This window comes from Meleagris gallopavo, chromosome 4 (assembly GCF_905368555.1).
Source record: "Meleagris gallopavo chromosome 4, MGAL_WU_HG_1.1, whole genome shotgun sequence".
In the NCBI taxonomy this organism is placed as follows: Eukaryota; Metazoa; Chordata; class Aves; order Galliformes; family Phasianidae; genus Meleagris; species Meleagris gallopavo.
Genome location: NC_139407.1, coordinates 19,722,454 through 19,737,362, shown reverse-complemented (window position 1 = coordinate 19,737,362; position 14,909 = coordinate 19,722,454). Strand labels below are relative to the sequence as shown.

Below are 14,909 nucleotides of genomic sequence, written 5' to 3'. Positions count from 1 at the left end.
CACACCGTATAGGAATGGAAAATGTAGGACTGCGTTAGTGTACTTTCTACTGTCACAGACTATTACATGCCGGGGGGAAAAAAGAAGTCAGATCCACAGCTGAGCAGATGGCGTTCATGAGTCTCCCTGCATAACACCTCCCACACGGTGAGGTGGGCGGTGAGCTGGGGCCCAGCGCTCGGTGCTGGAAGCAGGATGGGTGCTGTGCAGGACGCAGGGCTGCCTGCATCAGGCCTCCATGGGCAGTTGCATGTGCCTGCAGCCCAGCTTCCCACCTGCACTGCTACCAGCTTCGTGCCCCAGCCGCTGCCTGCCCTGGCTTGACAGGTGATAGATACCTATTTATCGCTTTACAGTGATAGGGTTGGTTGCTAACTGCATGCAGGGCCACGGCATTAGTGTCGCTGCAGACAGAAGGTACTTTCTGCTGATTTTCAGTGAGTTAAATGGGTGCACAGTGGCATTTCTTTCCATAATGTCAGCAGCTAATTTGTCACTAAAGTACGTATATATGCATAATTGTTTGTTACGTGTCTAGAAAGGTTGCATTATTTTTATATACCTAGAAGGTAATAAGAGCAGTAGGAGAGAAGGTAAAGAGAACAATTCTGAAGAGGGGGTGAGATGATCTAAGAAGGATCCATATTTCCCAGCATGGCCCATGTGACAAGGCTTGCTGACACACAAGCTGTGCTTCATGCCCATTTGATGGCAGTTTTGTCATGCGTCGCACCGAGTCAGCATGGGGTTTGCATTAACGGTTTAGTCAAGGGTAGCTAGAAAAAGTTTATTGCAAAGCTTTTGTGGCCAAGAAGCAATTTCATGGCATGCACCTGCTTGCCCACTGACAGCAGCTTTAACATGACAAGGTGTTCGTCTTAATGCCTCAATTGCTTATCTCCTAGCATAGCCGGTAAGGGCTGGTTGCCCCCTGCCTGGGGGTGCTGATGGTGGTTGGAAGGCAGAGGTAACAGCTCCTGGTTGGCAGGTGGCTGCAGTCAGCAATCACTGCCTTCTCTCATTCCCCTGCCCTGCAGTCCTGGCCTCCTCTCCTGCTTCCAGCAGGAGTGCTGTGGGCTCCTGTTAACCCATTCTTGAGCTCCAATGGTAGAAATCCTTGTCACTTATCTCCCTGGCCCCAGGAAGGGTCAACAGTGACTTTTGTCATCATAGGAGAACATGCAGTGATCTGAGGGTATATGCTTAATCCCTTGATGTTGTGTGGGGGCAGTGGTGTGTTCTGCATAGCTGCGGCTGCCTCAGGACCTCATTCAGAGCTGCTGCCAACATAAGGAACACTTCTTTTTTGCAAATATGCAAGTAAATAAACAAGTTCAGCCCACATAAGTCATCAGACCTGGAGTGATAACTCACTGGCCATCTGCTTCTCTCTTCAACATTGTTTTTGTTGCCTGCTTTTCAAATACAAAGTATATCATGGAGAGCTCGGCCTATCATTTTCAGATAATTCAGTTGTTACTGTCATCCATGGGAACAGCAGGTGACTGGGGTTCATTTCTGGACACAAAAGTCATGATATCCAAAAAAAGATGACTTCTAAAAAAGCCAAGCAAGCCATGAAGGCATTCACGTATTATAAGCATGATTTAGTTTGTCAGAACAATTATTTTGTTACTGGAGTTGTTTTTAATCTAAAGACAAGAATTACCTTTTTCTGCAAATACGGCACCCAAGCTTGTGCAGGGGGAGCTTCAGTGATGGCTAAATGGAATTAAGTTTCTCTAGGAAAAATCAGTACCCAATAAATGGCCTCCAACACTTGGAAGATGTCCCTCCTCATAGTACTTATAATAATTTGTATTCATGTTGCTAGATAAATCTCTATAACTGGCACTAAAGCTATACACTGTTTCAGAAAGAATTTGTGCAGTTTCTTCCACTGCAGGTGGTGTTCAATCCCCCTTTTTTCCCTTGAAACAGCAAAGAAAGTCTCTGAATTTCTGAATGTTCTATTTTTTTTTCACTGGAATGTCTCACCATTGATGAGCCCATGTTCTTCACTTAAGCGTGATGTTATGACCTAGAAGGTCTGGGTTACTTACCTGATCATTCTAGAGGTGGTGTGATACTGCTATTAGAAGATGGGCATGGTGAGATTTGTGTTTCTGGCCAAGTCCTCTCTCAGTCTGTTCTCAAATCAGCAGGTTTCACACTAACTTTCAAGACTCAGCAATCAAGGGAGAATGTAGTTTTCTGAAGTGGCACAGATAAATAGAAATCTGTTCCTGCACCTTCTGAATTAAGGTCTTATCACTTTTGAAGTGGCCTGCTCAACATCTCAGCTTGCTAAAAGGAGATTCTGCATTATTGGAGCCGTATGCTCAGAGCCACTGTTGCTGCTTGGGTTTCTTTAAACAGTAAAATCTGTTTGAAAACTTATCTAGCTGGTTGCACTGAAATGAGAAGTAATATTACAAATTTAAATGAGTTGTGGATGAAGTAGAATTCTAGAAAAACAATTGTAATGTTACTAACATGTATGTCATGAACACTGTGGAGAAATCAAAAGGGCTCCCCATTAGAAATATGATTTTTTTTTTTAATAAATATTGGAACCATCAAAATTATTTTGAATCAAATGAGTCGTTGATTGCTTTTATTGAGGACAGAAAATAGTAGTAGTTTTGAGTCATAGTGAATGTTTATTTTGCTCTTGCACCAACCAGGTTTTCGTTCATATTGTGAGCAGTGTGAGTCATGGCAAGCCTGAATGAACTGTGCTTATGAATTGTTTCTCCTGACTCCTAGGGAATTCTGCAAACCAGATATCCCCTAACAATGATGTAGTGACCCACAGAGGTAATGCATTTTTAGCTGCACACCTTGCAGTAGTCTAAGTGCAGGACAGTGTGCAGCTAAGAATGTTGCCTCCTTCTTCCCACCTCACCAAATCCACATTCCTGAGCTCACTATCATCTTTCACTCTTTTCTGGAACATCTCTTATTTGGAACATTTTTGTGAGCAGACTTTCCCTCCTGAACATAGGAAAGTGCCTGTAAAAGACTCGTATCTAGAAGCAGAGGAAGGCAGCTCATCAAACACGCAGTCTCAGTGATGGTTGTTTCTGTAGGCTGCATTAGGTTGCAAACAAATCAACGTTAAACAGCTTGAATAACTTCAAACTTCAGCAGCCTGGCTTTTCAGGGTCACCACTGGTTTAACTATGCATTGGCTGCTGGCCGGAGCGCTTGCTTCCATTAACTGCTTCATCTTATTACAGGTTTTGTTAAGTCTTGGCACCTTTCCTGAGAGTGAAATCGAGTGTTCCTCAGACTGCTACTGTTGCTGTTATAGCCAGTTACCTTCTTCCTCACTTACGCAGACTGTGAATCTGGACAGCAATGTTTCTCGGTTTGTCTGGTGAAGCAGCTAGCCGGGAGCTAATATGAACAGGGTTTGTGAGAACTTACAAGATAGGCAAACCAAACATGTTCTCCAAGTGAACGTAGCACTCATTTTTCAATTATTTTGAGTTCAACATACCCAAATGGAGAAGGGGAGATATTGTGTGCCTGAGCTGGGTTAGGGGCCAGAAATAAATGTCCTGCTGTCCTGCTTACCTCCAGGGCATGCAGGTAGACAGGAGGACGGGGCCACCTATCAGCAGTTCAAGCTTTACCCATCATCTCCAGCTTGGTGCCAGGACTCCATTTTGGTTTGCCTGCTGCCCATCCCTGCAAGCAACTCTCTTGTAGTTTAAGCTGGCAGTACTTCTTGGCTAGGTTGCTAAAATTCAGGTTTTTTTCTCTTACCTTGGAAATCTCATCCTCCTACGTAATTACTTGCATTTGTTGAGAGAAATTGCAGCAGAGAAAAGGCTTGTTAGTTTATGGGATAAGAGAGGATAAAACAGCTCTCTCAATCCTCATTCCTTTTATATGCATTGGAAGGCTCTTGGCAGAGAGATAGCTGGATTTCCAGTGCAGCAGGGAACCATGCTGGCTTATATTGAAATAACTGGTAGATGCTACAGAAGATTATGTGATAAAACTTATATGTTACTTTTAAGTGGCCAGGTTTTTGATAATTGCCCTAGGACCATTTATTATGTAAATAATTAGTCTTTCCAGATAAGGAGTAGGATACAATTTACATTTGAGAGATTTATGAATGCTAAAAAGGTAATGCATGCACATATTGGCAGCTGTGTTCAGCACTAATTTGTATGTTTCATTTCATTCCTGAATTTTATTTCCAAAGCTTCAGACAATGCAGAATTGAGAATATGGCAGCTGAAAGCAAAGCAATTGAGAAATGTATTTGAAAAGCCTGCATATGATATCTGTTCCTTTTATAAGGAATATTTCCTTTATGACCTCCTCCTGCTTTGTATTTATCATTTCAAAGAACTTTGGGGGACTGTCTGTAGGCTGCATCTTCATGAAGCAAGTAGCCAAGGATTTAAAGTATTGTCATTGCTGGCCTGCAGCAGAAAACTGCAGGCGGTTTTAATCTCGGGGTGGGGGGGTTAAACCCAACCTTTTGTGTTCAGATTAGGAGTGCAGGAGGATAGACTTAAGGGGTGTTAGTGGGAGTTTTTTCATTGGCAGTTCAGTAATAGCATCAGGCTTTGGAAAAACTTTTTTCCTCTTCTTTGTTATTTCAGTAATTACTATGTGGTGGGTAGAAATCCATAGGGTTTGTGTTCTTTTTAAGTACTACAGCAGTGACACAGGGGTGTGGGCGATACGAAGTACTTGCTTTTATAACTTTTTACTCCTTGGACAGCTGAGGGCCCCTAAATGCCTTCTCGGATAGTCTATCATTGTTTCAGTCCTTGATGTCTGTATTTATTTTGTCTCGGATCCGTCAACTGGGATAATAACAAGATCCATGCTTGAGGTGGGGTAAGAAAAAAAAGAGGATTTGGCACTAGCATCACACTGACAAATCTGAAATCTACCAGAAGACTGCCTGACCTACCTTGCAGTGCTCGGGCAATGGAAAGGTTCCCAAACATCTCCCTGGTCAAGAAACAAAGCAGGCAAGTCCCTGCATGCTTGCTTGTGGAGGTTCTCCTGCTTTCATTTAGAAACTAGGAACTGGTTGGCTGAGTATTTGGTGATTTCTGGAACAGCTGGGGTAAAGAGTGCTTGCAGTTTTTATGTATGGAAACACAGTGACTCCCTACCAGAGCTACTGAGATGAGCGCCATAACTAACAGGATTTACTGCAGTTGGTTTGGAAGGTATTGAGTTCAGCTCAATAGTGATCAGTTTTAATGAAGACTAAAGACTTTCCAGCTCTTCATTTTGCACATAGTTCTATTCAATAGAATTCTAATGCTAAGAAATGTATCCCTTTCGTGTAAATTATCTCACTTAAGATGTTTGTTTCTTTTGAAAAAGATCTTTTTAGATATCCAGAAATATTAAGTGTAAGTGCTTTTCTGTGCCTCATAAAACCTCATTATAATATGAAAAGCATTTTGAAAGAATCCTTATCTTACGCTAGTGCCATTCACGTGCTTTAAAGGATGTAAGTACTCTTGTGGGGGGAGTGAGGAGTATGCTTTTCAGAGCTAGAGTAGAGCTTTGGGTTTGTTTGTTTGTTTGTTTTTTGTTTTCTGATGAGATTTTAGTTTATTCTTAATTTCACAACTTCAATACGGCTATTACAATGATATTCTTTTGTACTAAGATACGTTTTCTTTGCAACATCTACGCGTTTCACTTGTTCTCAGCCTTGACTTTGATAGGAAGGTCGTAGGTTGAAAAATTCACAGCAGAGACTGCTCTTATATCCAACGTGACACTGAAGTGCTATGTTATAAGCACTTCTCTAAGCTGAGACTTTGGGTGCTGTTTCCTTCTGCTTAGCGCATGGAGGAGGTAAGATCTTGTGCTGACCTTCTGAAAATCTGTGAGATAACAGTGCTCTGTTGGAAGCAAGTCCCTCTTCACATCTAAAAACAGACAAATTAACAATAAAGCAACCAACAGCCACTCAGTAATACAGAAGGGCATATAGATATAGCAAAGTAAGTAGCAAAGCTTCCTGTTGCTGGTGCTTCAGAAGCTTCAGAAGCTAAGCAGAGGGGACAACTAAGCATAGTGACCAGCAGCAGGGCAGGGCAGCTGTCTCTGGAGTGGAGAACAGGGCTGCTCCGGCATCCCACTGAAAACCAGCAACTAGAGTGTTGCCTCCACTGGGACACGCTGCATCTGTACTGCAGTGGTGTGGTCCAGAGAGCATTCAAGTTGAGAGCTTTCTGTTGCCTTTTGGTCAGGCATGTGTTGAGTCACCTAATTTCTGTCTGTGTTTATGGCTTCTCTCTTGAGATTTTTCCACTGCCCGAATACTGGTTTATGCCAAGACAGCATCTGAATCTAAGACTATAATAAAATATCCAAGAAGTAATTAAATTACTCTGCTGTGAGGTGATGAATCAGTGCTATTTCGCTGTTGGGAGTTTGTCTTGCTTGCATTCTCTTCAAACCTTTGAGTGGGAACCATACATTTTCAGTGCTAAACCTATATTTTGAAAGCCTATTTGATATAGGCAGAACTTCATGCATGTGCGGAAGTAAATTAATGACAGGACGTTGTTTACAAAGGGTGGGGTACTCTATATTCAGGCTTCCCAACTTTTCTAAAGCTTTAAAGATCACTGCCTGTTATACATGCTATATATGTATGTACATCTATAAAATAGGCTTGCTATATGGCACAGCTGTATAAGCAAGAATTTTTAGAGGGAGCTTAGTGCTGGGTTGTACAGCAAGTGCTCTGCAGAGCTAGAGCAGCTGCTGGGATTTAGTTTCCTTGGTATGCTCCTTTGGTTTTGAAGGCTGTCAAATACATGCATTGTCCCTTTTACAAAGATAGCTGCAGCTTTTTGTTTAATATGTGACCAATAATACTTACAGACAAGGAGTTGGAATTTAAAACTAAAATATGGTTAAATCACAGCCATGCAACGAGCAAAACAATGTCTACTTGCTATAGCCAAGGGCATTCTCTTCTTTCTCAGCAGATTTTTCCTTTATGGGTGCTACCTGGCATGCAGAATCTGCCAGTGCTTTGTGTTGCTGTAGCACAGAGGAGCTTCGTCAGAGCCCAGGGCTTGCTCTTAATGGTACGGTTGTATGAACTCTTACGTGAGCTTGCAGCAGAAACACAGGCTTAGGGAGGAATGCAAAGATGTGTAATTAGGCTTTAAAAACATGATCAATAATGGCTTTTACTGCTTGTGTGTTCTACACTAGATGCTTACTTCCTGCTCTCTATTTCAAACTACCAAGCCAGAAGGATAGACTGTTTTTCTAACACCGTCCAGCTGGCCCCCATATATCAGTGGGTTACTTAAATACCAGGGTACTAATGACATGTGACACCAGTGGAAAACAAGAAAGTTGAGGTCAACATTTTTGGCAAATCTTTTGTTACTATATCCTTTGTAAGAGCAGCCGATGAATGAACTAGGCTGCTGTAGCTCTACTTCTCCAAGGTTTTGAATTCTATAATATGTGTGGGGTCTAATCAATGCTTGGCTGTTTGGAAGTCCTTATACTATTCATGGCTTCCCTCTGTCTCCAGTTCTGTATGTTAAGGAGTTCCAGTCCATCTCCCATCTACTTCAGGCAACTCCCTGTGAGTCAGATACCAGGCGAGGAGAAGCATGCAGTGAGGTGAAGGCTGGATCCTGCAGTTTGTGTTGCAGTAGGGTTAGTCTTGGTGTCTGAGACTGATAAGGAGTGTCTCAAAACAATTGGGTACCCAGATTCACAGCCCTTCTACATCACTTGTCTTCAACGCAGAGGAAGCACAAATGCAATCAGAAAGGTTTGGACTGAAAAAATACAGGGCAGTCTTTCTTCTCATAACAGAGGCAGGTTTTTGTAAAAAGTCGTGCAAGTTAAAATAAATACCACAGCGTATAAGCCAGCACACAGAAAAATGAATTGGTGAACTACAGCATGTGTGCAGCAGCAGCACTGCATTCCTGTCATCACGCATTCCCGAAACATAACAGTGAGAGAAATATGATCCGAAACTGGTTTAAGAGGTGCTGTAATTAAGCCAGGATTACTATGCCAGTATAACACAACCTGATAGCATTCCAGAGTGAGACTGAAGACTTGCTTATGATAAGCTCTGAAATATTTTTCTTTTCTACGTTCGAAGCTTTTTCTCTCGCACCTTTGACTTGGTGATTTTTCTCTCTGCTTTTGGCAGAGTTTCCCAGAAGTCCCAGTCCCAGTAGTCGGAGCCAGCCCAGCTTCTTCAGTCCCACAGACCTACCGAGAGTGGCTGCCTCGTTTTGTGCGCTGCGCCACAAGCATGGACGAGGCTTCTCTTGCATGTGTAACAGCTAGTACTGCTGAGAGGTGACAAGCTGAAAGCGTTAGTGGCGGAAGTTTGAGAGCTGCCAGGAAAAGGGGTCATAGAATGAATCATAGGATGGCCGTGGTTGAAAAAGACCATAATGATCATCTAGTTTCATCACCCTGCCACGGGCAGGGTCGCCAACCACTAGACTATGCTGCCCAGTGCCACATCAGCCTGGCCTTGAAGAGGCCAGGAAACGCCGCGCTGTGAGCTTTCTGCCCAAGTATCTCCTTACAAAGGCTGAGAAGGGGTAGCAAGTACTTCCCAGAGCCAAGGACAGTTGCAGACTGCTGCCAGAAAGGGGTCTCACAATAGCATCTCATTCAGAGACCGAGTTCTGGCCTGTTTCCATGCTAGTGGCACATTTGATAATACAGAGCCATGCATGAAAGTGGGGTCATTTATGCAGCCGGCTGATTTTCCCCTATATGGACATATTAATATCAAGCCGTGCAGGTTGTATCTTTTCTCAGGGAGGTTATTGTGCAGAGCTATACCTCTTAACAAAACCATATCAGTCACAAGCCATTGCCAAGGCCTATGATGTTATATCTCGGTTCAGTGTTTTTCTCCAGTTCTTAATTACATATTTTCCACCTCATCTCTCATTAAGCTTTCTTCCCTCTCCTTCTTTTTACTGCTTTTCATCTGCTTGCACTACAGACTTCTTTTCTCCTCTTTATTTATTTATATATTTATTAATTCATTCATTTCTTCTCTCCCTCTCCCACTTTCTTAGGTCCTGCATTTCCTTTCCAGCGTCTTGCAGCACCCTATCTCCCACTTTAAAAAGTTGGAGATTTAAAAAAAAAAAAGTTTCTATGAAGTTTAAAAAGTTTACAAAGATTTTTCCTACTTAATGTGCTGGGCCATTTCCAAGATAAGGGAGAAACTGGCTTTGAACGCATAGGCTGAGGTGGTGATTTTACAGGGGAGGCATGCAGTCCTCTTAGCAAAGAGGGGCACCGCTTTCCTCCTTGTGTGTCCTATTTCATCTGTTTTGACATTTTTGTATCAGTGCTTGCCCTGGTTGAAAACTTCATGCAGTTGGTCCCCAGGCCAGTCAAGCTGACGTGCCAGCAGGAGCCCACCCTGCTATGAAGTCTGCTTCTCTCCCCTACAGAAACCTGTTTGCCAAGGGGAGGAAGAAGAAATGCTGCCCTGACTGGAACTTGAAATACCAGATTACATGAGAGCAGTTACCATGTACACACACGTATATAGAGCTCATACCATATAGTAGTACCCTGTCATGTCACAGAATTATAGATTTATAGAATGGTTTGGGTTGGAAGGGACCTTTAAGATAATCTCATTCCAAACCCCTGCTATAGGCAGGAATACCTCCCATAGACCAGGTTGCTCACAGCTTCATCCAGCCTGGCCTTGAGTGCTTCCAGGGAGGGGAGCATCCACAACCTGCAGTGTCTCACCACCCTCATAGTAAAGAACTTCTTCCTAATATCTAGTCTAAATCTACTCTCTTCTAGTTTAAAGCCATTTTCCCTCATTCCTCTAGGCCCCTTCAGGTACTGGAAGGCTGCTATAAGGTCCCCATGGAGCCTTCTCCAGGCTGAAGAGCTCTCAGCTAGTCTCTGTAGGGGTGGTGCTCCAGCCCTCTGATCATCTTTGTGGCCCTACTCTGGACCTGCTTCAACAGCTCCATGTCCTTTTTGTGTTGGTGGCCGCAGAACTCCAGGAGGGATCTCAGAAGAGCAAAATAGAGGGGCAGAATCACTTCCCTTGACCTGCTGATCACACTTCTCTTGATGCAGCTCAGAATATGCTTAGTATAGCCCAGGATTTGGTTGGCAACCATATATAATTATTAAGAATTACCAAATATAATAATTACTTTTCAACAGTGGAAAAATAAGCTTATGAAGCTGCAGCTGGGACCCGTGGCTGTATAGCAGTGTATTTGTCACTGATTTCCTATGCTGTTTTGGGCCCCTTGTTTCCTTTTCTTTTTCCATCAGCAAGATGGGAATAGACCTGCTTAGCACCTAGTTAGCACTTATGAAGATCAAAAGTGATAGATATCTGGAGTAATATTTGTTTTTTCACTTTTAAGAGATAACATAGAAGCTTTTCAGAAGCTAACATTTTTTATTGCTTCTCCAAAAGCCCTCAGGCTCTCAATGATGAATTTTGGCTGAAGTAGGGTTGTGATGAAAAGCTTGAACCTGTAAGAATCCTTTGTGGTGTTTTTAAGTGTACCTAGGCCCCTTTTCATGAAATTTATAGTGCTCAACCATTGCCTTTGGAATGGCTACTGTTATGTCACTGATTGGGAACTGTTAGGCTAACAGAGAGTCAGGATGTTCATTTTTTGTTTAGTTCATTCTCTTTTTTTTTTTTCCTCCCTGAGGTCTCTATGATCTATTGGTCTAAATAGACTATGGTCTATTTCATCTAGTTTCACCTTTTTAGTAATTCAAGAAGGAGGTGGTACCTGCTGGACATTAAATACCAGTGCTGCCCAGGGAGGTGGTAGAATCAGTGTTTCTAGAGGCGTTCAAGAAAAGGGTAAATGTGGCACTGAATTAGACAAAACTTTACCAATATGCCACAGGCAGGCAAAAAAAAAAAAAAATAGGTGTAAATTAAAGCAGAATTTCACAACTGTTTCAGCCAAATGGAACAGGTTCCCTACCTGTTGGAACCGTCTGATTAATCAGCAATTTTGTATTTGTTGCAAACTGTACTTATAAGAGTACCATAATGTCATTCCAAACAGGGGAGTTGTTTGTAGCTGGGAGCTCTTCTTTCCCTACCTTGCTCTAACATAACTCTGTATGAATCCACACATTTATTTTCTTTCATTAAAGACAACAACAACCTACACTAATTTGAAATGTCTAACAATATAATGTTCTTTTTTTTTTTTTTCAAAAGCCCTAAAATTTTAGCTTTCTATTCATATGAAGAAAATTACTTTATTTCAGTTTGGCCATTGAAGCAAAAAATCAGTTATACTCACAGTTCTAGCTTTTTTTCCAAAGAAAACAGCCAAAATTTAAACGTGGTCTTTAATTATATATTTGATTCATCCCAGTAACAAAACTCGACTTCAAACAATGCAAAAACAGGAGGAAACTTGCTCTGAATTCCTCTCTTCAAAGCAAAGAACTCTTTCAGACACCATGTCAAGAAAACTTGCAGCTGAAACCTGAAGATGGAGTAGAAGCTTTAGCTGACCATAGTCGTAATGTCTCAGGACTGAGGGGAGGCTTCCGAAATGGTTTTAAATTCATCTCCCTACATTTGAGGAGAGAAAGTGGGCTTTGCTAGATGGATTGCTTATTTCTTCCCCCTGCCTCCAACTTTAATATGAAAAAAATGTGTAGTCATAGGAACAAAATATTACTTGTTCAGAATTGTCACACAATGGAGACTCATCCTGTTAACCATCCCAAAGCCAGCCTGACTCCTACAGTCAATGTGTAGAGGACATAAAACGTAAATTGCAAACACTGTACTGCTCTTGTGACCATTCCTACAAGTGTACAACTTAATTAAAAGTACTTGAATCATTCCTGTGTGCTGTCACTGGTTCATCAGTGTACAGCAAATTGCTGGAAAAGCACTGGGACATGTTTTTTCCTGATGGTTGCAGTGGGGCACAGCTCTGACTGTGTTAGAGCAGTCCCTTGTTCTCTTACTTGTTCAACTAGCCCTAAAACTAGACTCATGTTTTTAGTTTAGAATAATTACACAGAAAGACCGTGTCAGGATCGCTGTGGTCTTGTTTGTCACTCCTCCAGCCCTGCTTTGTTCTCTCTTTCTACTTCTTGACCTCATTTTTCCTCCTCGTTGCTTATTCCTATTTGTCTCATTCCTCACATAATGCATCTTTTTCCATGTCTTTTTTAATGGAACAGAATAATATCTAGGGCTTTGTCTAGACTAGAAGAAAGGTTGAGTTTAGTTCAGATGTAGGTTAAAGTCAGCTGGCCAGCTAAAGGCTGCCTTCAGCCACTTCCTCTACAGCGTGTTCGTTATTTGCTCAACTTTCAGACAGTAGAAGGGGTGTTCATGCTCCTGGGTAGGTTTTCATTTCGTTTTACATCCACTGAAATGGGTAGGCTTGGGGGGTTGACTTAGTTAGGTTGTGCTAACCAACCTATTCAGATCTGTCTTGGATTAGAAAAGTTGAGCGATTCTAGAAGTTCTCTTTAGGTTTTTTTGGGTCTGAGGATGAAAATGTTCTATTATAAGCCTTGCGTAGGTTGATGAGTAAATTGCTAGATGAGTAAGTTGCACGATGGAAAATATCTTATATTTTCATTAGTGGTGCTCTGGGCCAGTTGTTTTGCTCATCTTCTTCACGTTTCTCCCAGTATACGGACATCAATGGAAATATGTAGCTCTCCCTTGTTTTTCACACTGTTGGAAGGAAATGAGAATGAACGAACAAGGACCCAATTTGTATTTGATTTCTTGATAGGTTTCATTCACGTCATTTCAATACCATGCGAACAGGGTGGCAGCAAATGGAACCTTGCTGGTGCGTTGTCTGTCCAGACGCTGAGCAGGGCCCGCTGAGGTGGAGGATGGGGAATGAACTCAAGGCTTCATGGCCATGGCCCTGATGGGAGTGTGTCTCCAGGCCTCTTCACTTTGATGTCTTAGTCACTCGCTGTCATCTTTCTCATATTGTGACACTACTGAAAACTTTCAATTGCTGTCCAAATTACACACCTCTGATTTTTCCATGCTTTTAGAAATGAGACTAAACCCCATGGAAAGGTTCATTAATTATATTTTAAAAATAATAATAAAAAGTAAGCACCAGTGATTTATTATCTGAGCTTAGGCAGCATCTTAACATCCCTGTGTCATAGTTTCCTTCACAGGTAATACTGCGGCATCAACTGACTCCAAGCGCACCCAAGGAACTGAGTCTCTCAGTGCAGTTTCGGTCCCCAAACCCCACTCCACTGCAGGCCACGCTGCTTCAACATGGCAGCAGGCACATGCGCCAACGGGGGGAGATGCGGGAGCCACGCACATCCTTGTGGCCCCAGTTTCCAAACACCCTGCTGTGGCCCACCTCGGGCAAGCTGTGTGTGCCCTCCACAGGGCTCTGAGGAGGAAAGGAGCGCCTGGAGCGCGCTGACTCCACGCCGGGACGCACGGGGGACGCCAGCACCGCCGCCCGCCCGCTCTCCCCCAGGTGTGCCCCGGCCGGGTGATGGGCACGGGAGCGGTACCGCCCTGCCCCTGCTGCCCCGCGTGGGGTGCCTAGGGCTGGCGAGAGGGAACGGGAGGGCGGCAGGGAGGGGGTCGGGCCACTCTCAGCGCACGGGGCTTTGTATGTAAATGCCCACGCGCTGCCCGCGGGTCCGGGGAGCGCGGAGCCCGGCGGGACTAGCGCTGCCGTGAGCACGGATGGCGGCGCGGCTAGCGGCCCCCCCGGCGGCATCGCCCCCCGCTCCTAGCGCGGGGCCGGCGGCCGTAGAGCCCGGAGCGGCGGTGAGGGGGGCCGCCGCCGCCGTGGCAGGGGGAGGCCGCGGGCCGCTGCCGGCGCCTGAGGAGCGGCGGGGGGGTCGCGGTGCTTCCGCCGACCCCGCGGCCGGGCGAGGCGCTCGTTCCTCCTTCTGCTTTTTCTCCTCCTCCTCCCCCTCCTCCTCCATCTCCTCCTCCTCCTCCTCCTCCTCCTCCCGCCGTGCCGGGAGCCGCCGCCGCCTCTCCCAGCACCGGGCGCGCTGCGATTCGGGTCACAAGCGGCGGCCGTGGGGTTTTCCTCGTTTGTTTGGGTCTTTTGTGTGGCGGCTCACAGTTGGCTAAGCACGGCTAGGCTGAATCGGGCTATTGTTTGGGATCCCGGAGCGTTCACGCTGCAGATCTCCCCCTCCCCTTTTTTTCCTTTTTTTTTTTTTTTTTTTTTTGCCTGAGAAGCCACATAATGTGCCTTTCCTCCTCACGAATCTGGAAGCTGTAAGCCGGACTGATTGCAAATGAAGTGTAATGCATTGTGGGACGTGTGTAAAATTGGATCATTCGAGGGGGAGAGGGAAAAAAAGAGCGGCCGGGCCGTGCCGCCCGCGCCCTAGAGCAGGCAGCGGCACCATGGGCGCAGGCTGCGCCCCGGCGGCGCCGGCGCTGGGCTGACGGGAGCGCCGCGAGGCCCGGCCCGTGCTGCGCTGCTGCGGGGGCACCGCTCGGGCATCCTCAGCATGAAGAAGACGCGGAGCACGACCTTGCGGCGGGCCTGGCCTAGCTCCGACTTCTCCGACCGGGCCTCCGACCGCATGCGGTCCCGCAGCGAGAAGGACTACCGGCTGCACAAACACTTCCCGCCGGCTTTCATCTCGCAGGCGTCGCGGGGCTACATGACATCAGGTTGGTAGCACCGCCGGCGGGGCTGCGGGCTGCGGGCGTGCGGCTGCGGGGAGCGTAACTTGCTATGAATAATGCAAAAAAAAAAAAAAAATAGCGTACATCCACCATTTTGTACCTCGGCAGGATTCACGGCAAGGCCCTCTCAATATGGTGTTTAAAATCTATTAGCTGAGTGAAATAAGGCAGGGGGAACGGTCACGTCTCAGCG

The 14,909-nt window shown here is 44.9% G+C and overlaps 1 protein-coding gene across 5 annotated transcripts in view; it reads left to right on the top strand.

Moving 5' to 3' along the window:
• Positions 1 to 14,909, top strand: part of STOX2 (storkhead box 2) — a 129,277-nt gene that overhangs the window by 48,640 nt on the left and 65,728 nt on the right. Inside the window, exon 1 of one of the 5 annotated variants that reach the window (XM_085222427.1) lies at positions 13,995 to 14,701. The exons of 3 other annotated variants lie outside the window; for them this stretch is intronic. In XM_085222427.1, the coding sequence (XP_085078553.1) occupies positions 14,536 to 14,701 (166 nt within the window). In that variant the 5' untranslated portion in view covers positions 13,995 to 14,535. Of the gene's footprint in view, positions 1 to 13,994; positions 14,702 to 14,909 lie in introns of those variants that run through there. One more of the 5 variants, XM_085222428.1, reaches the window with a different exon arrangement.